The following is a 13,418-nucleotide window of genomic DNA, read 5'->3' as shown; positions in this document are numbered from 1 at the left end:
CATCCTCTACATTCTCTGCCTCCCTCCCCACCCCCTCGCCCCCAGTGGACATCTCACACACTTACTGATGGCACTTCTCACCCTGTCTGGCTGGCCTCTCTGTTTTAAGTTCTCTCACTTCCAAACATGCCGCCTACCACCAACAGATAAATTACCCTGAAGCACCTCTGCAGTGTCCCCTTGGCCCAGAGACCTATACCATCCCTCCCTCGAGTGAGCTTCCTCTTCTTTTCTAAAATTTACTTTATTATTATTATTTTTATTGACTTGAGAGAGAGAGAGCGAGATTGATTTGTTGTTCCACTTACTTATGCATTCATTTGCTTGATTCCTGTATGTGCCCAAACCTGCAACTTGGGCCTATCGGGAGAACGCTCTAACCGACCGAGCTGCCCAGCCAGGGCCAGCGTGCGAGTCCTCTTCTTGACTTTTCTCTGGCCCACCCTGCCCCTCCACCCTTACCCTTGGCCTAGCCCTCAAGAATGCCCCAGCTCCACCCCGGTCTTCAAGGGCTCACCCTACCCACTCTATGAAAGTTCTCAGGAATCACTGCTCTGTGGGCAGCTCTAATACTCCCTATTTCCATCTCCCGGTGTAGTGTAACTCTGCTCTTTTCTAATTGTATCGTATATGGCTCTTTCCTCGGCCTTTAGGGATCTTCTTAAGAACAGGCACAATTCATTCAGAAAATATTTCCCAAATGGCTTCTGCGTGCCAGGCACTAGGCTGCATTCAATGTGGCAGCAGGCAGGTTGGCCTTGATCTGTAGTCGCTACCTCCTTCCACATCCTGTAGTTCTTTAGTTGAGTGGGGCCAAGGAGGGCCAGAGACTTGAGTCTGAGGCCCCTGTGTTCCTTGGAGCGAATGTGTTCCTTTAGGCCTGGGACCATCTGGGGTCCAGACAGCCTGGTGCCCAGTGGGGGAAGGAGGCTGCGGATTGCAGTGGGAGGTACAGCCGGCTCTCCTAGAGAATGTGACCCAATGTCACCCCATGGAGGAGAAAAACAGCAACAGCTGTAGTCTTCAGAGTAGAAAAAATAAATATCCAACGTCCCACCAATCCCTAGCAGTGATTCTCATTTTCAAATCTTTGTCCATTCCCAAGTTTTTGCCTCAGACGATTTGAATGTGAGGATGCCTTGTACTGTTCGAATGTGAGAGACTCCACATAATGGAACCTTGTTGAATACTCTAGTCATCATAATAGTGGTCACGATGTGGTAGAGATGGGTATGGTTTCCCTGTTCTCTTTGTTATTCCTCCTTGCTCCTCAATACTGCTCCCCTGGCCGGTGAGTATACCGGTCTACTATGGTTTGCCTCTTGAAGCAAATATTTATTTTCTAGCTCATGAGCAAATATTGACCTACTTTGGTTTTAGATGCTACCCCTCGAAACTCCTGCTGGGCTAGATAAACACACGGGGGTAACAGCTCTTGAAAATAAGAGTTGCTTTTGGACAGGCTATAATGCAAATGACTCACTCATGGAGTCCTCGCAATGGCCAGCACTGTGCTGGTCCCCCGGGGCCCTGATTCCAGGCAGACAAAAGAAGGGCACTGGGCCCTGCCCTCCCTCTGGGAGCTTGTGGCCCAGTTGGGGAGGTAGACTCATGAGCTGGGGCTGCCTGGAGGTTGTGTGCAAGGATCCTGAATGAAGATTCTTGCCTGAGTAGGAGGTGGCCCTCTGTAACCACCAGATACCTTCCCTTTCTGTGGTTTTAAGTGGAATTCAGTCAAGTGCCAAAGTGTCTACTGTAGACAATGGACAATATGGTATGGCAGGAAAGGGAGCTTGGCCCGTGTTCTGTGGAGAGGAGAGGCGAAGAGGGATGGGCTGTGGGGAACTGGAATGGGAGGAGGGAATTGCTGTGGTTGGTTAATCCTCATAGTCATCTCCCTGATCTGTGTCTCAACCTGCTCCTGGACCTCCAGCTCTCCAACCAGGACCTCCTGCCCTGGGTCTCTCTCAGTTGCATGTGTCCAAAGCCTAGTTCTTTTCTTGTGTGTGACCCATGCTTTTTCCCCTCTCCCCTGTCCTCCCAACCTCTCCCAAATTGGACCCTGCACCTCCCTTCCCAGTCTTCTGAAATGAGCTGGGTAAGATCCAAGTCTGGTCAGAACTGGCCTGACCACTCAGAGGCCCAAGGAGGGAGATCGGATCTCAGTTTGTGTCTTTGTGTGTGCCTGTGGGTTAGGCAGAGGCTGTGACGTGTGATGGTCCAGAATTACTTTTTTAGCTCTGTCGGGTGGATCTTTCTAGCTGGGCTCTAGCCAAGTAGCTTGGTTTCCTCTTCTTTGCTGGGGGAAGCCAGAGGGCCAGTGTGTCATCCTAGAACCATCCGTTAGAGGCCACCCTAAAGCAGGTGAGAAAAGTGTCTGCTTTGCGGAAGGGTGGGGTTCTGGGAAGGTCCCATCCTGGGGCACCTTAGAGGAAGCTGGCTATCCTGGGACCTGCTTTGATGGGCAAGAGGAGGGGCCTGTGAGACCAAGGTGAGCCACACACACCCAGGAGGTTGGCCCTTTACTCCACACATATATCCTTACATGAAAGATGCTGTTTCCCCTGCCATATATCACACACCCCCACACACACACTGAGCAAGGAGACCTCTAGATTTCAGTACCAGGTGAGGGCTGGGTGGGGGCTTCATTCAGCCCTGACCTTGGGCTTTGTGCCCAGGCAGGGAAAGATTTGGAGCAGTGCCAGCGCCAGGCGGACGAGGTGACGGAAATCATGCTCAACAACTTTGACAAGGTCCTGGAGCGCGATGGGAAACTCTCGGAGCTGGAGCAGCGTTCAGACCAACTCCTGAACATGGTGTGAGGCCTGGGGAAGCAGGGAGGGGGGAGGGAGAGGCTGGCAGGAGCCCTGATAGGGAGCTCATAGACTGTGCTCAGTGCCTCCAGGCCCTTGGTGGGACCTGAGGGCCAGTATGGGGCCTGTGGGTTTCTTGACGCCCCCTAGCCTAGATATGCAATGGGTAATAGGCCTTGGTTTGAAGCTGTGGAGCTTTCTAAAGGTTGAAAATTGCATGGTTAACTGGAGGTTAGCCCAAAGGGCTGCAAGTTAAGGCTACACCAGTGTCTGAGACTAGGAGTCAGGCTGGGAGGGTTCCAGGGCAGGCTGTGAGGGGAGAGGGAACATACAGATGGGAAGGATGCAGGAGGAGACTACACCTTGCTGGGGCAGGATTGGGAGGAGCTGGCTTCAGGTCTCTAGGGAACCACTAACTCCTATCCTGTGTCTGGGGACATCTACAGAGCTCAGCTTTCAGCAAGACAACCAAGACCCTGGCCCAGAAGAAGCGCTGGGAGAACATCCGTTGGCGTATCTACTTGGGGCTGGTGGTGGGCGGTGGCCTGCTCATCATCCTGATTGTGTTGCTGGTCATCTTTCTCCCACAGAGAAGTGAGGGCAGCAGTGGCCCACAGGCCCAGGACTCAGGTGCTGCCTCAGGGCCTGGGGACTGACCCAGTTGGGCCTGGAGGAGAGGCCGAATGGCCACACTGGCTGGTTCTGGTCTCCAAAGGACTTTGGCATTTGCTCCTATCTGAGCCACCCCAGTGAGCGCCCCAAGGGCAGCCCCGAAGTGTGCACCTCTGCATCTCCTATCACGCCACTGGCTGACCCTTGAGGGCAGCCTGCTGCACTGGCCATGCCAGGCCAGCCCCCCTTGGAACTCAGTAAACGCTGCTGCTTGGTTAAAAAGTGCTGTTTGGTTAACAGCTGGTGTGTGTGTGTGTGTGTGTGTGTGTGTGTGTGTGTCTTTGAAGGTCTCCAGGTTGTTCATTCTGCTCTGCTTCCACCCCTTGGGCTGCTTAGAAAGGCTACCACCCCAATGACTCCCTCCTTGGGAAGTGGCCCCTTCCTCTCACTTCCCTACTTGGTCCAACCCTACATAGACAGATCCTTCTGGAGTGCAGGTGTAAAGGCACAACAGCCCCCAAACCAGACCCTTCAACTGGTGTCCTCTGAGCCTGTCTCCCTGAGAACGAAATCTGTTATGATTCTGATGTCTTGGGGATGCTCAGAGGACCAATGGGACTCCAGATGGGATGCCAAAGAGGGAAACACTTCAGAGATTTTTACATCACAAAGTGAGAGGCTAGACTTGTTGCCCTCTGAACACTCCCCCCTTCCCAATTCCTCTGCCCATGGTTTCCCTCAAGCTTTGCATCAGGTCACAGATGAGGCAGGTGGCAGTGAAAACGGGCAGGGTGTCTGTGGTGTTGTGATGCAGTCACAAAGGATGACTTGGAGATTGCCCTGTAGGAGAGAATTTGGGCTTTTTAAAGCTCCAGGGCTACACGGGGCCAAGTAGGCAGTGCCTTCAGGGCCACAGGAAAGATCATTGGGTAAAGGCCATGGAAGAAGGAAGGAAGGCCCTGCCAAGACCAGAGTAACCCAAGCTGGGGCGGCCTTAACTGCATTTCAAACTCAAGTGTGGGAAGGAAGGGGCATTCAGGGTCAAGTGCGTAACGGAAGCAGTTCCTAGTTAAGTAGAGAGAGGGCTACTAGAAGAGAAATAAGAACAAACCTGAGAGTTGTGTGGACCCCTCACCAGAGCTCATTACTTCTGAGATAGGACAGTAAGCTGGGAAAATTCCTTGGCAAGTGGAATGGGGAAATTGAGACAGCTGAACAAACTGGCCAAGCATTTCCCGGCAAGTTACAGAAGGTCACTAGAGCAGAAAATCCCGGGAGCCTAGCAATGAGCAAAATTGCTGCCAGACCTCAAAACCAGGGTGGCTTTTTCTCCTCTGGCATATCAATAGCCGATATCTGTGCAGTTTAGACCTCCCTGACTTTTCCTCCTAGAGCAATGGTTCTCAACCTTGGCTGCACATTAGAATCACCTGGGAATCTTTTTAAAATCCTGATTTCTGGGCCTCATCCTCCGGAAATTCTGTTTCTTTGTTACTAATGCTGTGGCCCCACCCCATAACAAAGAAACAGAATTTCCGGAGGATGAGGCCCAGAAATCAGGATTTTTAAAAGATTCCCAGGTGATTCTAATGTGCAGCCAAGATTGAGAACCACTGTCCTAGAGGTAACACCTAGGCCTCAGCTGTATTTCAGCTCCAGGCTTAGGAAAAACAGCAAAAGCAGATGGGTGACACCAGGACCAGCTTTCATTATTAATGATCCTCTGCCCTGGCGCCGATCCATCAGTGGACACCACAACCCTGAAAGGATACACCTGGAAAAGCTGAGGAATATTCTATTGAGATCCTTCCCTAAGACTTCCCCCACACTCCCAGCCTTTAAAACCCTCAAAACTTAGGACCCCAGTGCACACTCTCCCTTCCAGGAATATGTCTGGGCCTTTCCTTCCCCCTCTTCTTTCCCCTGAGGCATGCATCTCCTAAACTCTAAGGAACCCCGTGAGAATTGTAACCAGGGGAAGCATCGGGCAGAGGCAGCTCGTCCAAGGTTAACACCCTGCCCTGAACCTTTCCCCAAGGCCCCCTTTCCTCTGACTCTCCAGTGAGCTGACAGCAGCCTCACGTTGGCTCACTTCTTTCTAGAGAGCAGAAGCAGCCGGCTGAGGCTCTCTCCTATGGCTTCTTCCATCCTAAACCCTTCCTTGTTTCACTTCCCCCAGCTTTAATAAACATATCCTCAAAAGCACCTGGACTTATGTTGTGAAATCTTTCCTACACGGAGTCAAGAACCCACACACTACAGCCCGTCCAGCAGACCAGCTCCGGCCAGGTACCTGTCTGGTAACACTCCCTCTGAGCTCATTACCATCTTGCTTGCCCTGGGAAAGATGGAGGCAAGCACTTGGCCTTCACTTAGAGGCCACGTGAACTTGGACAAGTCACTTCCTTGGCTTGGGTTTTATGTGTGTAAAAAGGGATAATGATATTTATCTCCCATATCCATCAATGTAAGGGTTCTAGGTGGCAAATAAATGGTAACTTGTCAATCAAATCATTTAGTGCTATGGTCCTCAACCCTGCCTCACGTTAGAATCACTTGTGGAACTTATAAAAATACCACACCCAGGCCTAGATCAGTTAAATCAGAATCTTTGAGGGTTAAGTCTAAAAAAAAATTTTTTCCCCCCCTGAAGCTGCAACCCCTCTCCAGGAGACTAATGGGTATTCAGGGATACAATCTATTAAATCTGATCAAATAATCAAATCCATATCACCTCCCTTGGGAAACTGACCTTTAGATCATTTCCCAACCGACATTCCCTTTTGCTTAGACCACATCCCGTTTGCTGAGATCAGCAACTTTCTCCTCTGGACTTGCCCAGGATTCGCAATTCCCTGCTGAAAAAGCCCGCCTAGAGTCTGACTTCCCCTCTCTGGGTGCTGGCACCATCTGGTTTTCTGATGACCTAATACATTTATAATTCGTCACCACTTTCGGCCTCCTGAATACCTTCTTCGGGGACCTTAACACAAACTACTTATTTTATTCAAGCCACTAATTCCACAGGAGCAAGGGGAGCAGTTGAGCAATGGGCTGAAGGTCACACTGATAGCCAGGAGCAGGTAAGGCCACAGGTTCCCATCTGGGACACTCCCTTTCTTGGTTGGAAATGAGCACAAAGGTGTTTGTTGTTGTTGTTGTTTGTTTTGTTTGAGGTGGGTAGACAGGGGAGGATTCAAGAGCCAACTCCTGAACCAACGAGAGCTCAGGGGGTGTATTTTGCCCGGTGGGCCCAGGGTAGGGCAGCGGGAAGCGCCGACTCCTTCTCCCCCTGGGCTGTGAAGACTGAGCCCCGGGACCTTCCGCATCTGCATCGCGAGACCCTCTGAGCCGCGGAGCCGACCGAGGACACCCTGCATCCCAGGCACCCACCCGGCTTCTCACGGTGCCCAAACGTCACTCCTTGTACCGGTCTAACCTGGGCTCGGATCCCAAAATAAGTTTTCTGATCCGCCCCGGCCCCTGCCATTGGCTTTAGCCTTTGATCACCTGACTCACTCGAGCCAATGAGAGGCGAGAGAACTAATACTTCCGCTTTCCGTGCGGGTGAGGACCGGCTGTGTCCGCCTTTCGCGTGCTGTGATTGGCCACCTTCTCTCGCCTCGCTAGCTTACTGGCCGGAGCCGCGAAGCCGCAGTCCGCGGGGTCGGAGGGCTGCTGTGTCAGAGATGGCGTCCTACTTCGACGAACATGACTGCGAGCCGTCGGCCCCTGAGCGGGAGGCCCGAACCAACATCCTGCTGGAGATCGCGAGGTGGGTGCGCGGGGCCGGGCGGCGGGGCCGGGCGCGGGTGTCCGGGCCGGGGCCGGCTGGAGAAGGCGGGCGACCTGGGGCGGCAGAGCCGGGGGAGGGCGGAGGAGTGAGTCCGGAGGCTTCACGCGAGGGGAAGTCGGTGCCTGGGATGGGCCCGGGGCCTCCCGGTAGGGGGTTTCGGGAAGACGAGCTGGTGGACTCGGGAAGTCGGGCGGGAGGGAGCGGGACGGGGAGGTGGAGAGGGCGCCGTGGGGGCGTGGCAGAGCGAGGACCTGGCTTAGCAGCGACCCGCTCGCCGCGCTGCCGCTGGAATCTGGCTTCCCAGGTCATTCCTGCGGGGCCCGAGCAGCCTCTCGGCGCCCGTTGCCTCCTACGTGCCGTGGGAGTAAGCAGCCTGCGTGGTTGGGGCCGTGACAGCAGCTGTCAACCACTTCTTGCTCTGCCCTTAACCTGATGGGCGCTGCGGACGGGGGTGGCTGTTCCCGGCTGCAGAGGGTCTTGCTCGACGGGTGGACACCGGGCGAGGTGCGGAGGCGAAGAGAAAGGGTGGTTTTCTGACCTCGCGTCCTTCGGCTCAGGTCGCTTTTCATCAGTGTGGACTTTGAAGACTTGGGGTTGGGAGTAGATTGGGATCACCACCTGCCTCCACCTGCTGCCAAGACTGCGGTTGAGAGCCTCCCCAGGACAGTCATGAGGGGCTGTCGGTCTGGTGAGAACACTGATTCTTTCTGCTCTTTGAGGCAGGTCTGCCAGACCTCACCCTCCATTGCCCCCCACCCCACAAGCCAGACTGTGGACTGGCCCCTCGGTTTTCCAGGCCAGGTTGGGGCAGGTGACCTGTAGGAGTGGGAGCTGGGAGGTGGGGCTGGGGCAGCTCTCCTGATGGGCACTCCCTCCTAAAGAGCTCAAGTGCCCCGTGTGCCTTTTGGAATTCGAGGAGGAGGAGACTGCCATTGAGATGCCTTGCCATCACTTCTTCCATTCCAACTGCATTCTGCCCTGGCTAAGCAAGGTACTGCTCACCCTGCCCAGTTCTCCAGCCCCTTTATTTTTATGAACTGTTGGGGGAATCAGAGAAGGAAGAGGGGTCAGGGTGAGAATTGGGAGCAGGGGATGGATATTAGCTTATAACAGCGGTTCTCAACCTGTGGGTCCCGACCCCTTTGGCGGTTGAACCACCCTTTCACAGGGGTCGCCTAAGACCATCCTGCATATCAGATATTTACATTACGATTCGTAACAGTAGCAACATTACAGTTATGAAGTAGCAACGAAAATAATTTTATGGTTGGGTCACAACATGAGGAACTGTATTTAAAGGGCCAGAAGGTTGAGAACCACTGGCTTATAAAGACCAGACTTGGGCTCGAACACTGCTGTTTTTCCCCCAGACAAATTCCTGCCCCCTCTGCCGCCATGAACTGCCCACTGATGATGATACTTATGAAGAGCACAAGCGGGATAAGGTAGGAGCAGGTGGTAAGTGGAGGGGGTGGCTCCCTCTGGCTGTCCTCCATGCTCTCATCTCCCAATTCGGCAAAGCTGGTAGGCCTCGGGTCTCCTGGCTCTGGCTGTGTTTCCAGTAACGTTGGTGAGGAGCCCCCAGATGCCAGGGGCCTGAACACAGTGGGAGCCAGTTCCATGATAGCTGGCCCATCCGTTCGCCCACAGGCCTTCAGATATGGCCCCTGCCTCTTTCCTTCAGGCTCGCAAGGAGCAGGAGAAGCACCGACTGGAGAGCCTGCACGGAGCCATGTACACATGAGGCAGCTGGGGCCAAGCACTGGCCCTCCACACGTCTTCCTTCTGCACCTCAAATCCTCATTAAAGATTTCTTTACCCACCGTGCGGCTGCATTGCTTAGGGCCCGACTGCTGCTGGGGAAGGTGGCCTGGGCTGCAGAAGGCACCAGGCTGCATACCCTTCCCTTGCTAAGCCTGCTGGCCTGAGGGCAGTGGAACCCAGGCCAAGAACCTGGCCACTGCGTCTATGTGTTCGTGGCTGGAAAGCAGATTACGTCACCATCTGGCACCCAGTAGATATTTAAAGATGCGCTCCTTTCCCCCTGTAATTTTTAGTCGACCTTGAAATTCCAGGTGCTTTCTTTTGCTTCCTAACATTTTAAAGCCATTCTTTATATGCTCCCCATCCCCATCCCCTAAGGAATCAAATTTCAAACCACACTCTGAGTGGGGGAAGGAAGTAGGAAATGATCAGGTCAGTTCTTTAGTCCAAAAAGGGCTTCAAGCCCTCGAGGGATGTTGGGCTAGTACCTGTCATCCTTTGTCGGAGTCAGCCCTTCTCTCAGAGCACAGGGCACGCAGGACTCCCTGCAGGGGCATTCTTTGAGAGGGAAAGCTGTCCTGAACCAGGCCCTCTGACTCTTCCAGAACAGACTACAAACATGCAAATTAGAATTCTTTTAATAGATATATAAAAAAAAGTACTAAAATACCCACATGGTTCTCCTGTGTACTTGCCCTAAAGAATATAAGGGACAGAGTGAAGAATCCCAGTGCAGTCCAGTGGGCCCAAAAGTGGGCCTTCCCACAGACTAAGGTGTGCTCACCCTCCCCTGCCCTCCCACCCCCCATCACTATCCCTCTTGCTGTTCCCAGCCCCCAGTTCCTGCAGCAGGAAACCCCAGTGGTCTGGCCTCGGCACTGGGTATAAAGGCACCTGAAGGGGCGGCTGGGTGACTGAGGATGTGTGACCTTTAAACATAAAGACAATACTAGAGTGGGGAGCGGGTCATGCGCAGCTCAGGCAGCTGCCAGGGCCCGCTCCTGTATGGCACAGGTGGATGTGGGATGGCCACTCCTCCAGGAGTGATGAAGCCTATATCCCAACAGAATACTTTCTCAAAATTTTTTTTGGTATAAAATGAATGCAGAGAAGACCTGGGGTGGGGAGTAGTGGAGGCTGGGCCAGCCACCCTCCCCAGCCCTCAGATCATGGCGATGCTCTCGGGGGCACAGTTGAGGTGAGTAGAGGTGCTACTGCTCCCGGAGGACTTGCAGGCCCGGCCAGCAGGCTGCAGCGCAGCCACCAGTGTCTCTGAGGAGACTGCCCCAAACTCATAGCAGAAGGTGCCGTAGAAAATGAGGATGTCGATGACAAACACCCACTCGCACAGGGCTGCTCCGTGCTGCAGCTGAGAGCTCTCGTGGATGAAGAAGACGCCGCCTGGAATGGGGCTAAGGAAACGTTCAGTAGGACCCGTGGGGACTGGAGACACACCTGCCTTCCTGGACATATAACTAGGTTGCGGCAAAGGGCGGCGCCTGAGCTCCCAGGAGAGGGAGCGGAGACCACCCTGGACGGTGGTATCTGGAAGGTGTGCGGTCTCCCTCACCTTGGGTGAGAGAAGGGCTGGGCTAGAGGATTTCCTGACTGCCCTGTCCGGGAAGGATACTGAGGACCAGGACGACAAAGGCGATGGCGGCCAGCACGATCCGCAGGTAGGCCATAGCCAGGTCCTGGGGGGCGGTGGCTCCATGGTAGGAGAGGACACAGTGCAGGCAGACAAACAGCAGCCCAGCGGGGAAGGCCACACCAGCTCCGATGTAATGTAGAGACTTGGCATGATCCACCTGGGCCCAGAGTGAGGTGCTGGTCAGTGAAGCAGCCCTGCTCCTCCACCCCTTCACCTCTTCTCTGCCCCTCTTCTTCTCTTCTCCTTCCCTCCCAGACCCTCCGCCCCCACCCCCAACCTGGAGGGGCTGCCCCTGCAGCTTGGGTCAACCCTCAGGAGATGGGACCCCCCCAGACAGCCAAGCCCTTTTAGGGGACGTTCAAGAGGTGTGTGTGGGGGTATACCTGAAAGTTTCCAACCACCACGAGGCCTGCAGCGTTGGTGCAGCTCTCTGCTCCAGGAGCTGCCCATAGAGCAGCAGGCAGAGCAGGGCCACTGGGGAAGAGGTGGGTGGAGCCAGCATTAGCGCCTCTCTCTGGCCCAGCCTGTCCAGGAGCCCGCTAGCTCTCACCCCTCCAGACACTGAGGGCCAGAAGGGAATGGATGGGCAGGTGGTGAACTGGGTTTCCTCAGGCTCCAGCCAGCAGGGTGGCTGTGTGGGAGTCAGCCTGTAGTCTTTAAGGAGCAGGGAGAGAAGTGGTCCCCTTTGCTTTAGCCCTTGGGTGGGTGGGCTGCGTTGAGAGCAAGGGATTTCTGGGGGGAAGGGTGTGTGGGGTGGCTGGGGGCTAAGGGCACAACTCACCCATGAAAGCACCCACGTTGCCAATGAGGCTGAAGAGGCAACTCTCTGGGGGATATGTGCCGCACTTGCTGAGGGGAGGGGCAAGGACAGAGTGAGAGGGGCAGGAGCACCAGAGGCCCCCATTCTGGCCCACTTGCCTTCTCTTGCTTCATTTGCGCCCAATTTAAGCCACCGAGAAGGACCAGTGTCTTTCACAAACAAATGGTCCTTATTGGTACCCCCTCCCCTATAAAAAAAAAAGCAGAGCTCGTGTGTGTGACACGTGAGGGAGTACTCAGAATTGCTTAGCAAACCCCAAGACTCCTTGGACTCCCTGAGACTGTCAAGGCCTGTAGCTGGTTTGGCTTTCTTTGAGCCAGAACGTGGGCCAGGCAATCAGAGGGCTTGAGCTTAAACCCAGGTATCTCGCCTGGCTTGTGTAGTTCAGTGGTTGAGTGTCGACCTAGGAGCCAGGAGGTCGAGGTTCAATTCCAGTTGTGGGCTCAATCCCTAGTGCGGGGTGTGCAGAAGGCAGCCAATGATTCTCATCATTGATGTTTCTATTTCTTTTTTCCTCTCTGAATTCAATAAAAATATATAAAAAATTTCAAAAAAAAATTTTTTTTCAAAACATCCAGGCAGCTCCTCTAACTAGTTGTGTGACCTGAATTGATGACATACTGTTTCAGTTTCATTTACCATAAAATAGAACAATAGCTGCCCCAATGCTGGGAGGATTAGACGTCATGCATGTAACATGTTCCGCACAGTGCCTGACACACATCATTGGAAAGCAGTACTGTTACTAAGGGCTTTTAATATAATTATTATTCCTGTGAATCCGGCCTTTGCTTGAGGGGCTTGGCGGAGAGTCTATCAGGGCCTTGGGTCTCGCTAATCTGCCCAGTGTCCAGGCCTTACCTGATGAGGGGGACATCGTCCAGGGTGCAGCAGCTTTTGGGACCCCCTTGCTCAGTAGGGTCAGGAGAGCAGGACTCGTTGTAGGACCTGGAGGCAGGACAGAGTAGATTGGGGGAACCCTTTGGCCTGTACTTCAGGCCGCTCAGAGACCACCCTCCCGGACCGCCCTTATCAGGGGCAGGAGAGCCCACTTCCCAGGGCCTGCCTGAGACAGAAGCCAAGGGGCAAAGGGATGGTGGAAAGCTGTGGGCACGAAGCCATGCCTGGGGGGCAGGCGCGCCAATGTCAGAGAAGAGCAGTGACCAAGGGTCTCCGTCTGGCTCGCAGCAGCCCCGGCCCAAGAGGGAACAGAGATGAAGGGAGCTTTAGAGTGAAGCTGTCTGCAGAGTACGCCATACCAGTTCTCCACAGGGCACACGTGGCGGTTCATCACGGCCATGGCATACCTGTGGGAACAGAACCGTCACCCCATGACCCCAGCCCAGCCCAGCCTTCCCCCACCGACTATTCTCTTCTCCCTGGATTCTGGCCCCGTTCATAGTCATTGCCCCTGCCAGGGACTCAAGTTGGGATGGCCCTGGTGCCACACCAGAACCCACAGCAACGGCTACAAACTAGAGGACCTCTGGAAGTTGCCCTGGCTAAAAGTATGTCTGTCAGGGCCACCTTGCTGGACAGCAGTGGTGCCAGCCTGTCCCAAGGGACTGGTCCAGGCATCAGCCCAGGGTTTGGAGACAGCAACAGTGACCGTGGGTATCACCCTGGGGCCTGCAACAGGACAAGGGGCTTTGTGTGTGCTATCAAGCTCCTGTTGGGTCCTGGCTGGGCCCTGTCCCTCTTCAGCCTGGGCCCATTTTGTGTCCCCCCCCCTGCGCCCCCCCTTCTACTCACACAGTCCATAGGCCAGTGATGGAGAATGCTGATAAGCTGACGGGAAGGAGGATCCAGGCGGTCATGAGGGAGGGGAGCCAGGGTGGTAGTGGTGTGGGAGGGATGACAAGAGGCAGGTGCGGAAGGGGGGACAGGCCCAGCTACCTTAAGATACTTCGCCAAAACCATCAACTGCCCCGGCCTGGTGGAGAGAGATGGGTCAAAGTC

At 54.4% G+C, this 13,418-nt stretch overlaps 3 protein-coding genes across 4 annotated transcripts in view; 2 read left to right on the top strand and 1 right to left on the bottom strand.

Annotated features, from left to right (window-relative positions):
- Nucleotides 1-3,710, top strand: part of VAMP5 (vesicle associated membrane protein 5) — a 6,675-nt gene extending 2,965 nt beyond the window's left edge. For both annotated transcript variants that reach the window (XM_006763995.2, XM_015564091.1), the window contains exons 2-3: nt 2,682-2,819; nt 3,263-3,710. In XM_006763995.2, coding sequence (XP_006764058.1) covers nt 2,682-2,819; nt 3,263-3,472 — 348 coding nt within the window. In that variant the 3' untranslated portion in view covers nt 3,473-3,710. The remainder of the gene's footprint in view (nt 1-2,681; nt 2,820-3,262) is intronic.
- Nucleotides 3,711-7,069: 3,359 nt separating this feature from the next.
- Nucleotides 7,070-9,047, top strand: RNF181 (ring finger protein 181). Its single transcript, XM_006763994.2, has 5 exons — nt 7,070-7,203; nt 7,782-7,912; nt 8,106-8,215; nt 8,595-8,669; nt 8,909-9,047. The coding sequence occupies exons 1-5, from the start codon at nt 7,118-7,120 to the stop codon at nt 8,966-8,968; spliced, it is 462 nt and encodes a 153-aa protein (XP_006764057.2). The 5' UTR covers nt 7,070-7,117; the 3' UTR covers nt 8,969-9,047.
- A 561-nt stretch (nt 9,048-9,608) lies between these two features.
- TMEM150A (transmembrane protein 150A) lies at nt 9,609-13,412 on the bottom strand. Its single transcript, XM_006763993.2, is given in 8 exon segments — nt 9,609-10,389; nt 10,619-10,796; nt 11,023-11,069; nt 11,072-11,113; nt 11,421-11,488; nt 12,321-12,407; nt 12,719-12,766; nt 13,212-13,412. Coding segments are annotated over 8 exon segments (774 nt in total). The 5' UTR covers nt 13,277-13,412; the 3' UTR covers nt 9,609-10,150.
- Between the last annotated feature and the right edge of the window lie 6 nt (nt 13,413-13,418).

The sequence above is a fragment of the Myotis davidii genome, unplaced genomic scaffold (genome assembly GCF_000327345.1).
Source record: "Myotis davidii unplaced genomic scaffold, ASM32734v1 scaffold339, whole genome shotgun sequence".
Lineage (NCBI taxonomy): Eukaryota > Metazoa > Chordata > Mammalia > Chiroptera > Vespertilionidae > Myotis > Myotis davidii.
Note: the sequence above shows the minus strand (reverse complement) of the source record. Positions and strands in the feature narration are given on the sequence as shown.

What these genes read in the sequence shown, in the direction of transcription:
- RNF181 (XM_006763994.2), top strand. Translation starts at nt 7,118, where the DNA reads ATGGCGTCCTACTTCGACGAACATGACTGCGAGCCGTCGGCCCCTGAG. An exon ending in CATGAGGGGCTGTCGGTCTG is followed by an intron (nt 7,913 to 8,105) that starts GTGAGAACACTG and finishes TCCCTCCTAAAG; the next exon opens with AGCTCAAGTGCCCCGTGTGC. An exon ending in TTCTGCCCTGGCTAAGCAAG is followed by an intron (nt 8,216 to 8,594) that starts GTACTGCTCACC and finishes TTTTTCCCCCAG; the next exon opens with ACAAATTCCTGCCCCCTCTG.